General features: G+C 60.5%; 2 protein-coding genes across 2 annotated transcripts; both read left to right on the top strand.

Annotated features, from left to right (window-relative positions):
- Positions 1-81: 81 nt before the first annotated feature.
- USB1 (U6 snRNA biogenesis phosphodiesterase 1) lies at positions 82-4,542 on the top strand. Its single transcript, XM_064387174.1, has 7 exons — positions 82-272; positions 370-521; positions 639-822; positions 1,304-1,357; positions 2,375-2,480; positions 3,122-3,205; positions 3,507-4,542. The coding sequence occupies exons 1-7, from the start codon at positions 169-171 to the stop codon at positions 3,609-3,611; spliced, it is 789 nt and encodes a 262-aa protein (XP_064243244.1). The 5' UTR covers positions 82-168; the 3' UTR covers positions 3,612-4,542.
- Positions 4,543-5,223: 681 nt separating this feature from the next.
- Positions 5,224-10,486, top strand: MMP15 (matrix metallopeptidase 15). The gene is made up of 10 exons (XM_064386736.1): positions 5,224-5,643; positions 6,635-6,783; positions 7,002-7,124; positions 7,234-7,541; positions 7,783-7,944; positions 8,066-8,289; positions 8,391-8,529; positions 8,771-8,921; positions 9,036-9,151; positions 9,396-10,486. The coding sequence occupies exons 1-10, from the start codon at positions 5,536-5,538 to the stop codon at positions 9,830-9,832; spliced, it is 1,917 nt and encodes a 638-aa protein (XP_064242806.1). The 5' UTR covers positions 5,224-5,535; the 3' UTR covers positions 9,833-10,486.
- Positions 10,487-14,430: the final 3,944 nt, after the last annotated feature.

Genomic DNA, 14,430 nt, shown 5'->3' with positions numbered 1-14,430 from the left:
GGCGGGCGGGAGCGCGGCGGAGCGAGCGGAGCGGGCCGGGCCGGGGCGGCCGCGGCGGCGGCGGAGGAGGCGGGGCGGGCGCGGCGGGTGCTGCCCCCTGCCGGGCCGCGCCGGGAACTGCGCGGCCGCCGGCGGCGGGGAGCGGCCGTGGCGGCGGGAGCCGCGGCCATGAGCGCCGCGCTGGTGGGCTACAGCAGCTCCGAGGAGGAGCAGGAGCCGGAGCAGCAAGGGGGGAGCCGGGGCGGCGGCGCGCAGGGGCCCCCCGGGACCAGGTGGGTGCGGCGGGGCGGCGGGAGCGCGCGGGAGGCGGCGGGAGCGCGCGGCCTTCCTCCTCCTCTTCATCATTCTCACCCCGCTCCGGTCCCGCAGCGCCGGCCGCCCCCGCCTGCCCGTGCCCGCCGGGCTGCCGGGAGACCCGGACCCGGAGGAGGCCGTGAGCGATGACAGCTCCCGGCACGGCGGCCGCGTGCGCGGCTTCCCCCACGAGCGGGGCAACTGGGCCACGCACGTCTACCTGCCCTGTAGGTACCGGGATGGGACCGGGACCGCGATGGGACCGGGAGGACGGCGGGACGGAACTCAGCCGCTGCTCCCCGCGTCCCGCCGGTCCCGGCTCCTCTGACGGCGCTGCCCCGCAGACGGTGCCCAGGAGGAGTTCCTGGAGCTGCTGGAGCTGCTGGTGTCCCGCGCCCGCGCCTACGTGCCGTCGCTGGCTGCCATGGAGGAGTTCCACCTGAGCCTCTCGCAGTGCGTGGTGCTGCGCTACCACTGGATCGAGCCCTTCGTTCGCTCGCTCAGGCAGCGCCTGGCCGCCTTCCACAGGTGGGTTTGGCAGAGCCCCGGGAGAGCGCTCCTCACACCCCTGCTCTGCCCTCGGCATCCGTGCTTTGCCAGCATCCACGCCCTAAGGTGTCCCTGGCAGCTGGTGCTGGGAACATTAAAGCCCTGGGGATTTTTCCTCAGTGCCTCAGGATCTGTTGCCTGGTTTTGGCTTTCCAGGATCAGGCTAGAGCTGTGCCATCTCTAAACCATGGATGGTTTTGTTGCTTACATCTGGCTCAGGCCCTGGCTGAGCATCAGCTGCTTCAGGGCTTCTGTCACTGTCCCGGCTTTGGAGGGCTGGAAACGGGAGGGGAATTAATTAATTTGGACCCCAAAATGTTCTGATTGCACCAGTTTGGTCTGATTGCAGCATATATTTGCCTGTATCTTTCCATGGCTTGGTAACAATCCTGGCCCTTCCTCATCTTCTCCTTTTTTATTTTTTTTCCCTGCAGCTGAAATAGGATCTTTCTTATTTCAGGTTCTTCTGCGTGGCTGACCAAGTGAAGGTTTACACCAACCAGAACAAAACCAGGTGAGTGCAGAGTGGAGCAGCCTGCCTGCCCCAGGAGAAGTCTGAGCAAGGTGCTGGGTGGATGGGAAGTGTCACCCTGCCTGTCCCACGGCTGGGCTGTGTGACAACACAGTATGTGATCACCTCCAGATCATCTCCAGACATTTCACACCTTTCCCCAGCCATCTGTACAAATTTTTAGCTTTGGCAGTGATTCCCTGCAAGCTTTTGGTCTCATTAGCCGTGTGCACAGCCTGGGGAGAGCAGAGTGGGACCACCTCTTTTGGCAGCAGTGCCAGTCGTGAAATTGTAGTGCAGGTCTTCCAAGAGCTGCAGAGAAATAGCTGAGATGGTGCTAATGCTCCTGGGCATCAGCTCAGAAGCCTGATTCCAATGGAATGCAATTAAGTTTTTTTTTAATGTCAAAGCAAAAGTGATTAAAATTGCAGAAAGTTGCTGAATCTGGTGGGAAAGGCAGCCCAGTGTAGTCATGGGTAGGAAAAAGTGGATATGGAACCTGGGTGATGGTTGAATTGTCTGCTTCCTCTTGGAAAGGAAGAAATGATTGACTCTGAATGACTCTAGAAAGTGTCATCCCAACAGTCCTGGAGGAGGTGCTGATTTCTTTGTCACATCCCTCCAGCTTGGTACTTCCCATTCCCAGCTTCCTCTCACACTGTAAACCCTCACCAACAACTTCCACTTTTTTCATGCAGCTCCTGCATGGGCACAGCACTCTGCTGAAATTCCCATCCAGTGCATCCTTTGTCTAGAAAACTGATATTCATGTCCCAAAAGGTAGTAGGCTAATCTAGTAAATCTAGATACGTGGTTTATCATCCAGTCCTGCTTCTCCCTGCTACCACATCTTTTTTTCTTCAGAATACAGTCAGCATCCCTGGATGCTTAAACCTGGCATTCCTCAGATTTCCTTGTGTTAGGGAGCAGGGAACTTTCCCAGTAGGAATGAAGTATTCTCAGGGCTGTGGTTTCTGCAGTATGAAAGGGTGCTTGCTGTCTCCCCTTGCCTTTCTTTAGGACCTTTATTGGCTTGGAGGTCTCTGCTGGGCATTTCCAGCTGCTGGAGCTGGTCTCGGAGGTGGATGGCGTTCTGGAGGAATTTGACCTTCCCACATTCTACAAGGTGAGGCGTTTCCTGCTTGCTCCCCTGCCAGTCTGGACATGTCAGCTGGTTCCCTGTGAGATGTTCACTCAAATAAACAGGAGCCAGTTGCAGTGGCTGCCCTGCTGTGCATGGAAACTGAATTGTCCTAGGATAGAATGGGCACTGTGGGACTGAGGACAACCCTTGTGTCTTTGCCTTGGGGCAGCTTTCTTGGGCATTACTCCAGCCTTTTTGCTCAGTACTAGCTTTGGGAACAGGTTTGGGATTTTGAAGGGCCAGACCCCAGTTTGTCTCTAGAGCCAAGCAGGGAGCTCATGTGGGTTATTCAGAAGTGACCCATGTACCTGCTCTGGGACCAGTACTGAGACATTCTTCCAGGACAGTGGGGAGAAGTTGAGCACAGAGCTGCAGAGTTGAGCACAGGGAGACTGGGAACCAGGCTGCCTTGCCCACTTGTCCAGAGGGGCTGGGATGGGAAGCCAGGACTCCTCTTGCCTCCAGCACTGCCCATATGCAGCTGTTGAGTTGGCAGAAGGGACTCCCAGCTTTGGGATCCTCCAGCCTCTGTGATCCCAGGCAGGGCAGCAGCATCATGCCAGGTCTTGCACTGACCAAAGCCTCCTTTAGCCCTCACATCCTTATCCCTGTTTTGCCCTCAGGACCCGTCGTTCCACATCAGCTTGGCCTGGTGCGTGGGGGACCTGTCTGGCAGGCTGGAAGGGCAGTGTCTGCGGGAGCTCCAGGTGTGTCCCCACACACACGGGCTGGTGTGGAGAGCAGGGGGAGGGCAGAGCTGCAGTCCAGCCACATCTCCCTGCCAGGGGTGGAGAGTGGGACAGTCTCTTCACCGACCAGCACAAACTTCTGTGGGCTGAAGATGAGAAGCTTTTGGAGGGAACGCGAGTTAAATCACCCTCCTGAGGGAAGTCAGAGACTTCCAGCTGCAAATGGCTTCGTCTGTGACTTGCTTCAGAGAGGGAGCTGCCAACTCCATCCTCTGGCAGATCCACCCTCCTGGTACTGACTCCTGCCTCTATTTTCCAGGACATTGTGGATGGGTTTGAGGAGTCAGCGTTCCTGCTGCGTATCCAATGGGAGCAAATCCGCTGCAAGTCGGGGAACAAGTACTTCTCCTTCCCCCTGAGGTAGGGGCGGGCGGGGCTGTGCCTTCTGGAGCCTGGGAGAGCCTGACAGTGGAGCAAGGACCGTTGTCTGGCACAGCTCTGCGTGGCGTGGGCTGTCACGCACCTCTGCGCTCTTCTTGCCTGCTCAGCGTCTCTGCGGTGCTTGTGGCCTCAATCAGGCCACTTCCAGTTCGAGCTGCTGGCTGAAGAAAAGTGTGCTGGTAGCAGATTTCATCCTCGCTGCTGGATGTGCTGCAGTCAGCACTGGCGGTTCCAGAGATCCCACGGTCGCTAATTTCGCTGATTTTTTTAAAAAAAGAAAAAAAATCTTCAAAAGCCATAGATGCCTTATGGGAAGGAGGAAGAAGGTAGCGTGGGAAGCTGCTACTAAAGGGAGAGTGTCTCACACAGTGGGAAGTAGTACTGCCAGATTGTTGGGAGGCTCTGGGCATGTTTTGAGTAGCAAGAGGGAAGGACATGGAGCTGGATCCTCTTCCCTGAGTGTTTTCCTACTGTAAGCCAGCTCAGACAAGCTCCTGAGTCATGCTGTGTCCCTCTCACGCTGCTGCTGCCTCTGTAGAGACATTTGAGTGTCTGATCCTTTTGCCAAAGGACAAGAGCTTGCTGCCAGGTGTGGGTGAGCCCTGGAATGGACAGTGTCAGTGTTTGCCTGAGCTGGGAGGGCAGTGCCCACAGGTGAGTCAAGGGGTGGCGGCTCCTGCCCAGGCTCTACACCTTTTCCCTGTGTGATCAGCAGCCCAGGTGGATGATGATCCAGGGGATTGCAGGCTGGACACTGTCCCTTGGGAGAAACTCCTTTTTAATCCTTTTGTCCCTGTGGCTGGTCAGCTGCAACTTCTCAGGTAGTTGGAACAGGATGCTGATGTGATGCCCTGAATCTTTTATTCCGTGTCTGTCCAGGACTTCTGAGCAGTAAAAATCTGTTTCCTTGTGTCCTAAAACTGTGTCTGTGGTGTATTTCAGCTGTTTCCTTTTAGACATGCAGGCTTCACGTGTTGTGAGTGCTCTGTAAGCTCCTGTGAGCTCCGTGCTGCCTGTCCTGGCACAGAGGGGAGCTTTGTCTGTGGGAGCATCTCCACACAGTCGGGATTTGTGTCCCTGGGAGCATGGCAGCCAGTTGCTGCTGCCAGCAGCCTTTTGAAGTCCTTAACAAAAAAATCTGTTAAGTCTTTAGCCAGTTAGTTTCCGTGATGGGGACCTGCGAGATAAGTTTCTTTTGGGGGAAAGAAAAACAAACAAAGAGATATATTTAGCCCCTGGGGACTTGAGCGAAACCGGTTTCTCCGAGGTTAATGCTCAACCACCGGCCCCAGCCGGGCCTGGCACTGCACTCGGTTGTGTAACAGCGGGTGTCAGAGACCCCCGGGACAGGGCACGGTGGTGGTGGGGGCAAAGGCGGGGATGCGGGGGCTGCCGGCGGGGCCGGGTGCGGGGACATCGGGGCGGGGAGCGGAGCGGGGCGGTGCGGGAAGCGGTGCGGGGAGCGGGGCCGGGTGCGGGGGGCTCCGCCCGCGGCCCCGCCGCGCACACACGTGCGGGGGGCCGGCCCCGCCTCCGCCGGCCCCGCCCCGCCGCTGCCCCGCCCCCGGCGCGGCCCCGCCCCGCCCGCTCCCACCGCTCCCCGCCGCCGCCGCCGCCGCGCCCGCCTTCCGCCAGCCGCTCCGGTGCTCCCGGCGGCGCGCAGAGCGCGGCAGGGCAGCCGAGCGGAGCCGGGCCCCGCCGCGCCGCGCCGGCCGCCCATGTGCCGCGCGCCGCCGTCCTGACCTCACGCACAAAAGGCGGGCCGGGAGGCGACGGGCCGCGCCTGGCAGCGCCTCCCATGCACCGCGCGCAGCCCCCCGCGGCGGCTCGGCCCCGGGCCATGAGGGCGGCGTAGCTCCGACACCGCCGCGCTCGGCCCGGCCCGGCCCGGCCCGGCCCGGCGCGGGATGGCAGGAGCGGGCCGCGCCCCCTGGCGGGCGGGCGGGCGCCTCCCGCCGCTCGTGGTGCTGCTGGTGCTGCTGGCGGCGGCGGCGGGCGAGGAGATCAACGCCGAGGTGAGCCACGGGCCGGGCTCCGCGCCCCCGGCACCGGCACCTGCGGGCCCGGCGCGCCGCCCGCCGGGGCAGGTGCAGGCGGGGAGCGGCGGGGTGCGGTGCGGGTCGCCCCCGCGGGTGGCGGGGTGTGGGGAGGAAGCGCTTTGTGCCCGGCGGGGGAGGGGGTGAAAGGGCTTTTGATAAAGGGTCTGCTCCACCACCCTGCCGGGGGAGCGGGTGTGGGGGTAGAGGAATGTGATGGATTTAATGTTTTTAGCAAAATGTTAAGGCATTTTTGGAAAAAAAAAAAAAGAAAAAGTGATAGGAAAAGAGCTGGGATAGGAAAAGGATTGGAAAACCTGGAGAAAAAGACTTGGAAAAGGAAAAAGACTTGGAAGAGCAATAAGACTTGGAAAAGGAAAAAGAATTGGAAGGAATTTAGAAAAAAAGCTTTAAAGATTAAAAGGAAAACCCCCCTAATTTGGAAAATATAAATGAAGACGAAGAGAGGGGGGGAAAGTTACAAAAGAGTAATAATAAAGATAAAAATAAAATGCAATTAAAGCAGACAAGAGGAGGCGGAGGCTGGGGCAGGAAGGAAGAGCCCTGGCGCGCCCCAGCACCCTCCTGCCCCCTGCCCTGGGGCTGCAGCCCCGCAGGACAGAAGCCCCTTTGTGGGTGCGGGCCGGGGTGGGGGTCCCAGGCTTCCCATCCCTGAGCAGCTCCCAGGGGACGCCTCTGGAGGAGGAGGACAGGGCCAGGCAGCCTGGCCCCCTGCCAGCTGCCTGCTCCCTGGAGCCAGGCCATCCGGCAGCAGCCCCCAGCTCCCCCAGCTTGCAGGGCAGGCACCCTGTGCCCCGCTGCCTGCTCGGGGTGGCATTTGCCACTGGCAGCTGGCACCGATCACCCCTGTGCCGGGACAGCGGGGTGCAGTCAGGCAGGGGAGGGATCCAGAGGGTGTCGGGGCGCCGTGTGTCCTGCCGTGCCGGGCTGACGCGGCTCTCGGGGCCAGGCATGGCTGCGGCTCTACGGGTACCTGCCGCAGCCCAGCCGCCGGATGTCCACCATGCGCTCGGCTCAGACCTTCTCCGCCGCGCTCGCGGAGATGCAGAAGTTCTATGGCATCACCGTCACCGGCGTCCTGGACGAGGAGACCAAGGCGTGAGTTTCTGCACTGTTCCCTTGCTCTGCTCTGCTCTCGGGTTCTGTGGTTTTCTCTGACAGCCCCAGGGCTCTGCTGGCACCTGGAAAAGTGGGTGCTGTCCCCCTTGGGGGCTGCACCTCTGCAGCCAGGATAGCGTCCCTGCTGTCTGTGGGTGCTGTAACCCCTCGGGGACATTGGCTGTGCTGGGCTGAGCCCTGGCCTGGTGTCCTGGCAGGTGGATGAAACGTCCCCGCTGTGGGGTCCCGGATCAGTTTGGAGCACGGATGAAGTCCAACATGCGTCGGAAGCGGTACGCGCTGACAGGGCGGCGCTGGAGCCAGAGCCACCTCACCTTCAGGTACCCAGCACTGCCAGGGATTCCCTCCCCCCAGCCCATGGAGAGCCATGGATCCCCTCAGGGAACGAGTGCTGTTCCAGGCCTTCCCTAGTGAATTCTGTATCCCCAGCATCCAAAACTACACGGAGAAGCTGGGTCGGTACCACTCCCACGAGGCTGTCCGACGAGCTTTCCGGGTGTGGGAGCAAGCCACGCCGCTGGTTTTCCGGGAGGTGGCCTACGAGGACATCCGGCAGAAGAGGAAGAAGGAGGCTGACATCATGGTGCTCTTTGCCTCTGGATTCCATGGAGACAGCTCTCCCTTTGATGGCCTTGGGGGATTTTTGGCTCATGCCTATTTTCCTGGCCCCGGCATGGGGGGGGACACACATTTCGACTTGGATGAGCCCTGGACGCTGGAGAATGCGGATGTGTCTGGTGAGCTGGGGGCCAAGGAGGTGGTAAAGGTGACCAGAGGAGCCTGGTGGCTGCCTGGGCTGGAGAAGGGGTGGAGGGGAGTTGTGCTGGTGTGGACAGGAGTGGCAGGGAGAGCAGGTCCACCACGGGTGATGCAGGCTGACCCCACTGGAGCACCCCTGTTGCAGGGTGCTGGGTCCAGGGATCTAGATCATGTGTCATGTTCTCCATCCCCTCTTGCTGATGGTGCCTCTCCATGCAGGGAACAACCTTTTCCTGGTGGCCGTGCACGAGCTGGGGCACTCGCTGGGCTTGGAGCATTCCAGCAACCCCAGTGCTATCATGGCACCCTTCTACCAGTGGATGGACACGGAGAACTTCCAGCTGCCTGAGGATGACCTCAAGGGCATCCAGCAGCTCTACGGTGAGGGGCTGCTTGTGGGATCATCCCAGAGGTGGGATTCTGGGCACGTGTGTGGGGAAACTGAGGTACAGGTGCTGCTGGTCTGCATCACCACATGCCTTCTCTCACCTGGCTGATCCAGGTACCGCAGATGGGCACCCTCAGCCCACCAAGCCTTTGCCCACCGTGACACCCCGGAGACCTGGCAGGCCAGACCAGAGACCCCCTAAACCTCCCCCTCCGGGGAAACCAGAGCGACCACCGAAACCTGGCAGCCCCGACCGACCTGACCAGTATGGCCCTGACATCTGCGATGGGGACTTCGACACGGTGGCGGTGCTGCGCGGGGAGATGTTTGTGTTCAAGGTAGCTGCCCCGACCCTCCTGCCCCTTCCCTGGGGATGTAGTGGGTCTGATTGTGTCCCTGTGTCCTCCCCATCCTCTGCCAACACGCTGTTTCTTTCCAGGGCCGGTGGTTCTGGAGGGTCCGGCACAACCGGGTGCTGGACAACTACCCCATGCCCATCGGCCACTTCTGGCGGGGCCTCCCTGGGGACATTGATGCTGCCTATGAGAGGCATGACGGGAAGTTTGTCTTCTTTAAAGGTGAGCAGGGAAGCTGGATGGTAGGGCTGAGGTGGAAGCGAGACCCCAGTGTGCCCCACAAAGCTGTTGAGAGCTGTTGGCTTCATCTCATCCTGACCCAGCTCCCCAGCCACAGCTGCTGTGTGATCCCCGGGGTCGGGGTGGCCACAGGCATCTACCCCTATCCCTATCCATTTGTGCCCCCACCTTAGCAGCTGGGCAGGATCTTCTCATCCCCCTTCTCCAACTCTTTCCCCTCTAGGTGACCGGTACTGGCTCTTCAGAGAAGCCAACCTGGAGCCTGGGTACCCACAGCCCCTGGTCACCTATGGGCAGGGCATCCCCTACGACAGCATTGACACGGCCGTCTGGTGGGAACCCACGGGACACACCTTCTTCTTCCGTGGGGACAGGTGAGTGTCTGTGGGGCTCTCCCTGCTCTGCTGCCTCCTGGCCCCTGTCAGGGGGAGAATGTTGGGCAGTGGGGACCCCTGTGCTCGTCATTTATTCCCCACCTCCCTCCCCAGATACTGGCGCTTTAACGAGGACACGCGCTCGGTGGACCCTGGGTACCCAAAGCCCATCTCTGTCTGGGTGGGCATCCCTCCCTCGCCCAAGGGAGCCTTCCTCAGCCCGGACGCCTGTAAGTAGAGGAGGAGAGGGGTGGGTGGTGGTGGTGGTGGGGGTCTTGGAGGTGAGATTATCCCTCTGATAGCCTGGCCACATGGGATGGACCTGGGGAGAGTGTGTGGGAGTCAGCGGTGAATCCCTTTCTGAAGGGTTTCACCAGTCATGGAGCAAAACCTGCAGTCTCTGCAGGGCTGCCCAGGTTCTGCAGTGTCCTGTGCCCACCCACGTACCCCTTGTGTCCATCTTCTCTCCCCCAGCCTCCACCTACTTCTACAGAGGCACAAAGTACTGGAAGTTCGACAATGAGCGTCTCAAGACAGAGCCAGGCTATCCCAAATCCATCCTACGGGACTTCATGGGCTGTCACACGGAGCTGGTCCCAGACCCCAATCCCCGCTGGCCCGATGTGGACCGACCCCCCTTCAACCCTGATGGAGATGGGGGGACTGAAGGTGAGGAGGAGGAGGAGGAAGATGAGGATTACAACGAGGGAGATGGCCAGCCAGGCAGGGACGTGGACGTGGTGGTGCAGATCGATGAGTACACACGCACCATGAGCGTGGTCATGGTGCTGGTGCTGCTGGTGCTGCTGCTCTGCATCCTGGGCCTCATCTACGTCATCGTCCAGATGCAGAGGAAGGGGGCACCCCGAATGCTCTTGTACTGCAAGCGCTCCTTGCAGGAGTGGGTCTGACCTTGGCTCCCTCCCCCAACCGCCCCCACCACCATGGTGCTAAGATGGACCTGACACCCCCTCCCCCTGACCCTCACCACGGCCTCGGCCCCCCTACCCCATTGTTGCTTGATGGCTCCAGCCTCAGAAAAGGGGGGATGCCCAACCCCCCCAGCCCCTCCAGAGCAGCCGGGCTGGGACCGGGGATGGTTGTGGGGGGGCTGGAGGGCATCCAGGCCCTGCCTGCTCCCCAGTGCCTGTGCGTCCCCCTAGCCGTGACCCAGGCTGCCACCCGTCATGTGCCTGCATCCGCCATGGGTCCCTGCAGGGTCCCTTCCTCCTGTGTGAGCCTGCTGCAGCTCGGGTGGCGAGTGGGCTGGGGGCTGCTCAGCAGTGCTGCGGGCTGGCAGGTCTCAGCCTCTGGCACCTGCAGTGGTGGGGAAGGGAGGGCTGAGCTCACGGCTGTGTTTCCTGTTGAACCACGGGGATACAGGGATGTGGTGCCTAAAGACAGCGTGAGTTGGGAGATGCCACCTCTGCAACCCTGCTGGGGCTCAGCTCAGTCCGGGCCCTGCTGCTGCCGCTGTGGGATGAAGCCCTGGGGCACGTGGCCCTGTGGGCAGGGCAGTGGGCACAGCCACCTTGTATGTCCATTAAACGGGTCGGGTGTGTGGAGAGCTGTGGTGCCATTGTCCTTCCTGCTGCGGGGGTGCCCTGGGAGGGACTGGGCAAATTTTGTGGTAACGGGGCTTGTCTGGGGGGGTCACCCTGCATGGCACCCCCAGGGGACTGGGTGCCACGCTAAGGGATGCAGGGAAGGGGCCAGCATGGCCAGTGATGTCCCTGCAGCAGTCCCTGCCCTGGGGCTGCCACTTTAGGGGGGTCAGTAAAGCAGCCCCCCCACCCCCACCAGTGGACAGAGCAGCCTTTCAGCAGCTCCCGTGGCAGTGACAAGGGAACACAGGCTGCCTTGTTCTCCCGCAGCCAGCACTGCTCTTCTGCCCTGGGCAGCCACCTCCCTTCCCTGTGCAGGGGCCGGCAGCAGCTGGGGACCCTCCTGGAGCCACTTCACAGGGTGCTTCAGCTCCCTGTCCCCACGCAGCCCTGCTGAGTTTCCTGGGGGGAAGGGGTGGCCATATCCTGTCTCACCACTGCTGTCTCGGCAGAGGAAGGCAAGAGGAGTCACGACTGCTGCAGGGATCAGAGAAATAATCATGGGAGTGGGAAAGATTAGACTTCAGGGGTAGGAAACTGGCTTTATCTGGGGAAAAATAGGAAAAAAAACCAAACCACAGAGGCTGGTGATCTGATGATCATAGGAGTGGCAGCTAGAGCCAGGTTTGTTCTGCAGGTGCAGCCTTGGGGTGGGCAGCAGAGGCCTAGCACCATTGCTGCACTGGTGGGGAGGCTGGTTGGGCTGTGCTGAGCAAGGGGGTTATGTGAACCTGGCCCATCCCTGTGGGGATGACCCTGTGGAATGGGGGAGCATCCCCATGTGGGAATTGACTCCAGTCAGCATCTTTGCTTCCTCCAGCCTCCTCTGCAGCAGGACCAGGGCCAGCACTGGTGCCCTGCCTCTTTGTCCTGGGCACCTCTGTCTTGGTGCACCCCTGACCTGCTCCCCTTGCCCTGGTGCTCCAGGTGCTCCTTTGTCCTCATCCCCTCCTGCCAGGGTGGATGGGAGGGTTCCCCCACTTCGTGGATGAGGACTTTGTGCTTCCCCCATCCTTCCCCCTCCCCAGGGCCAGAGCTGCTGGCTCAGTTCCCGACTGCTAGAACCACTTCCCAGCACTGAATTACCCTGAGCTGCCCAGCCACTCGTCAGCCACTAATTACTGTAAAAGGGAAGGACTGATGCTGGCTCTCTCAGCCTGGTTTTCTGGTGCTGGGGGGATCCCTGTGGCCTGAGTCACACACCCCCTGCCCCAGCCTCCATCCCTACCCACACTGGGCAGCGATTTCTAGCCATGAGCTGATTCCCTGGAAAACACTTTTGGCTCAGACTCAGCACATCGCTGCAGCCAAGTGAGAAGTCAAAATCAGGAACAGAAAACCCCTGAGGAATTGGGGGGAGTGGGTGGAAAAAGATCTCCAAGTGGCTCAGGGCTGTTGTATTCCATCAGCCAGGCCTTGCTGGGTCACATTCCTTGGCTTTTAACTTCTTTCAGTTCGGTTTTGACCATTTTGCCCAGATTTGTGCTCATGTGGGTCTTCCCCAGAGCTGAGGGACGACCCACAGCTCTGCTGAACTGGGAGCCCTGCCATGGGGCAGCCTGACACTCCAGCCTGTGCTGAACCAGGGCCAGACAGGCACCAGGAGCTGCCAAAAGCCATGAACCTGGCCAAAAGGCGAGGCAGGAGGAAAGCACGGCTGGGATTCACTCTCCCCACCCCTGCAGAGACGCTCCAGAGGCCAGCGCAGATGCATTTCCCACGGCAGATGCATTTCCCACACTGGATGCACTTCCCACAGCAGATGCATTTCCGACAACAGATGTATTTCCCACGGCAGCAGTGTTTCCCTTCTCTCCTGGGGGTACAGAGGGCTCGACGGGGTGCAGGGCTGGGACCCCAAAGCCTGGTACCTGGAAAGATGCCTGGCTTGCAGGGAAAGGCAGAGCTGGACAAGGGTGCCCAGGGCCAGCTGCTTAAGGTATCCCTTCCATGGCAGGGGAGGGACCTCCTTGCTGATTCAGGGCGGGACAGGAGCTGGGAACAATTCCCCAGCGGGAATTAAGGATGCTGGGAGCAGAGGCCCAGGCCACCACGCTTGGTGAGCTGGGACACCACTTCCCACCCCCTCCCGCTTTTCCCCGGATGCTGCAGCAGAGCTGGTGCCAGGAGCCCAGGGCCATCTGGAAACGCTCATGGACAGCGTAAGGGACCTGCTGGAGACAAAGCCCAGCGTGTCAGCGGCGCCCAGGCTCTGCTGGAGGCCCCTGCACCCCACAGTGGGGTCAGCTCACCTCTGGCCAGCCGTGGGTGTGAGACCCCGGGAGGGCAGCAGGCACCTGCTATACAGGACAGGGCTGGTGGGAGCATGGGGGAGTGTGAGCCCGGCTGAGCCTGGCCCCAGCAGGCACCAGCCTGCCCCGCCAGGATCCGCTCCTGCCTGGCAGCTCCCTGCTTCCCAAAAATAGGTTGGAGAGCCTGACCTGGGAAAGACCCTGGGAGCTCAGCGCCCTCCAGGCCTTGCTGTGCTGGGGTGGGTGTGAGGGGGAGAGCAGGGCTGGCAGGGGCTCTCTGCCCGTCTGGCACCATCTCAGGAGAATCCTCCTCTTCCTCTGCGAGCCAGGGCACCATCCCCTGTTCAGCGCTGAGGAAAGGACCCGGAAAACACAGAGGAAGCCGGGCTCAGTGCAGAGGAAGAACTGGGGCTGGGATACAGCAAGCAGCTCAAGGTCGGAGGAAACAATGCTGGGGATGGAGGGAAGGGCCGCGGGGCCCTGGGAGGGGTTGAACCTGCTGCCTGTGCTCGCAGGAGGGGTTGAACCTGCTGCCTGTGCTCGCAGGAGGGGTTGAACCTGCTGCCTGTGCTGCAGGCAGGGCAGAGGCTCCAGGTGCTGCCCGGGAGGGGTCGGTGCCAGCACAGCCCTGCTGGGGGTGGGATGCACCCACCAACCACACTGAGCTTGGCTCGTGTGTGTGTGTGGCTCACGCCCCTCTGCTCCCCTCACACGCAACTTGGCACCCATCATCCTCTCACCTCTAGCAGCTCTGAGGCTTTCCCCACTGCATCCCAGGTTAGCTCTCAGGGTGCACAACTGCTCCCTTACCCAAATAAATCATGTTTGGGTGGTCCCATTTTGCAGCCTGCCAGTGGAAGCTCTCACCCCTCTCCTGCAGGTGCTGGCAGGGCAGGAACATCAGCTCTCTCTGCATGCACAGTGGCCAAAGTCCCCAGGACCGTCACTCAGTTTTCCTGGGCGGTGGCCAGTGGTAAAACTCAAAATAAATATTTCCCTTGCCTCCAGCACTGCCTGCCCCACATTAGACAACAGCTGCAAAGGATTAACGTCGCCCTGGAGGTGTAATCCCTCTATAAAGATGACAACATTTGGCCCAAGACATCCAGGGAGATGCAGAATAGACAAGAAGCAGTGTTTGGCCCAGATTTTTTGATTCCTGCTTATCCCTCTGTGATAACAGCTCTGTGCTTCTTTGTCAGGACCCACTTGATAGGAAAGTGACAAAGTGCAAGGTGACAAACACAGGCAGGGACAAAAGCCTGTACCAATGTCCTGCCAGACAGTGTCTGGACACACACAGGATTCTTCTGCCCCAGAAGCAGAGCAAATGGAGAAAGCTTTCCAGGAAAACCCCCTGCCAGCAGCTGCCACCTGCCCAGACAGAGCCACTGGAGCCTTGGGATGTCCCAGCCGTGGCTCTCACCACAGTGACTGCCAGCTGTTCCAGCCCAAGCCTGCTGCTGCTGGCCCAGCCCAGGGCAGGTCCCTCGCTCCGAGGAGCTGCAGCCTGTGCACTCACCGTATTTCAGCACCCAAGCTTTCCAAAGGAAGCTTTGCCTTTCAAGCAAAGCTCCCAGCACTGAGGTCCTGATTGAAGTGCCCAAGTGCACAACCTTGCCCCAGCCAGTGGAAAACAAAGGTGAAAAACTT

This window comes from Passer domesticus, chromosome 12, assembly GCF_036417665.1.
Source record: "Passer domesticus isolate bPasDom1 chromosome 12, bPasDom1.hap1, whole genome shotgun sequence".
NCBI lineage: Eukaryota > Metazoa > Chordata > Aves > Passeriformes > Passeridae > Passer > Passer domesticus.
The sequence above is the reverse complement of the archived record's forward strand: the minus strand, read 5'-3'. Positions and strand labels throughout refer to the sequence as shown.

Coding starts and splice junctions, on each gene's coding strand:
- USB1 (XM_064387174.1), top strand. CDS start 169: ATGAGCGCCGCGCTGGTGGGCTACAGCAGCTCCGAGGAGGAGCAGGAG. Junction 522..638: donor CACGCACGTCTACCTGCCCT/GTAGGTACCGGG, acceptor GCTGCCCCGCAG/ACGGTGCCCAGGAGGAGTTC. Junction 2,481..3,121: donor ACCTTCCCACATTCTACAAG/GTGAGGCGTTTC, acceptor TTTTGCCCTCAG/GACCCGTCGTTCCACATCAG.
- MMP15 (XM_064386736.1), top strand. CDS start 5,536: ATGGCAGGAGCGGGCCGCGCCCCCTGGCGGGCGGGCGGGCGCCTCCCG. Junction 7,542..7,782: donor GGAGAATGCGGATGTGTCTG/GTGAGCTGGGGG, acceptor CTCTCCATGCAG/GGAACAACCTTTTCCTGGTG. Junction 8,530..8,770: donor GAAGTTTGTCTTCTTTAAAG/GTGAGCAGGGAA, acceptor TTTCCCCTCTAG/GTGACCGGTACTGGCTCTTC.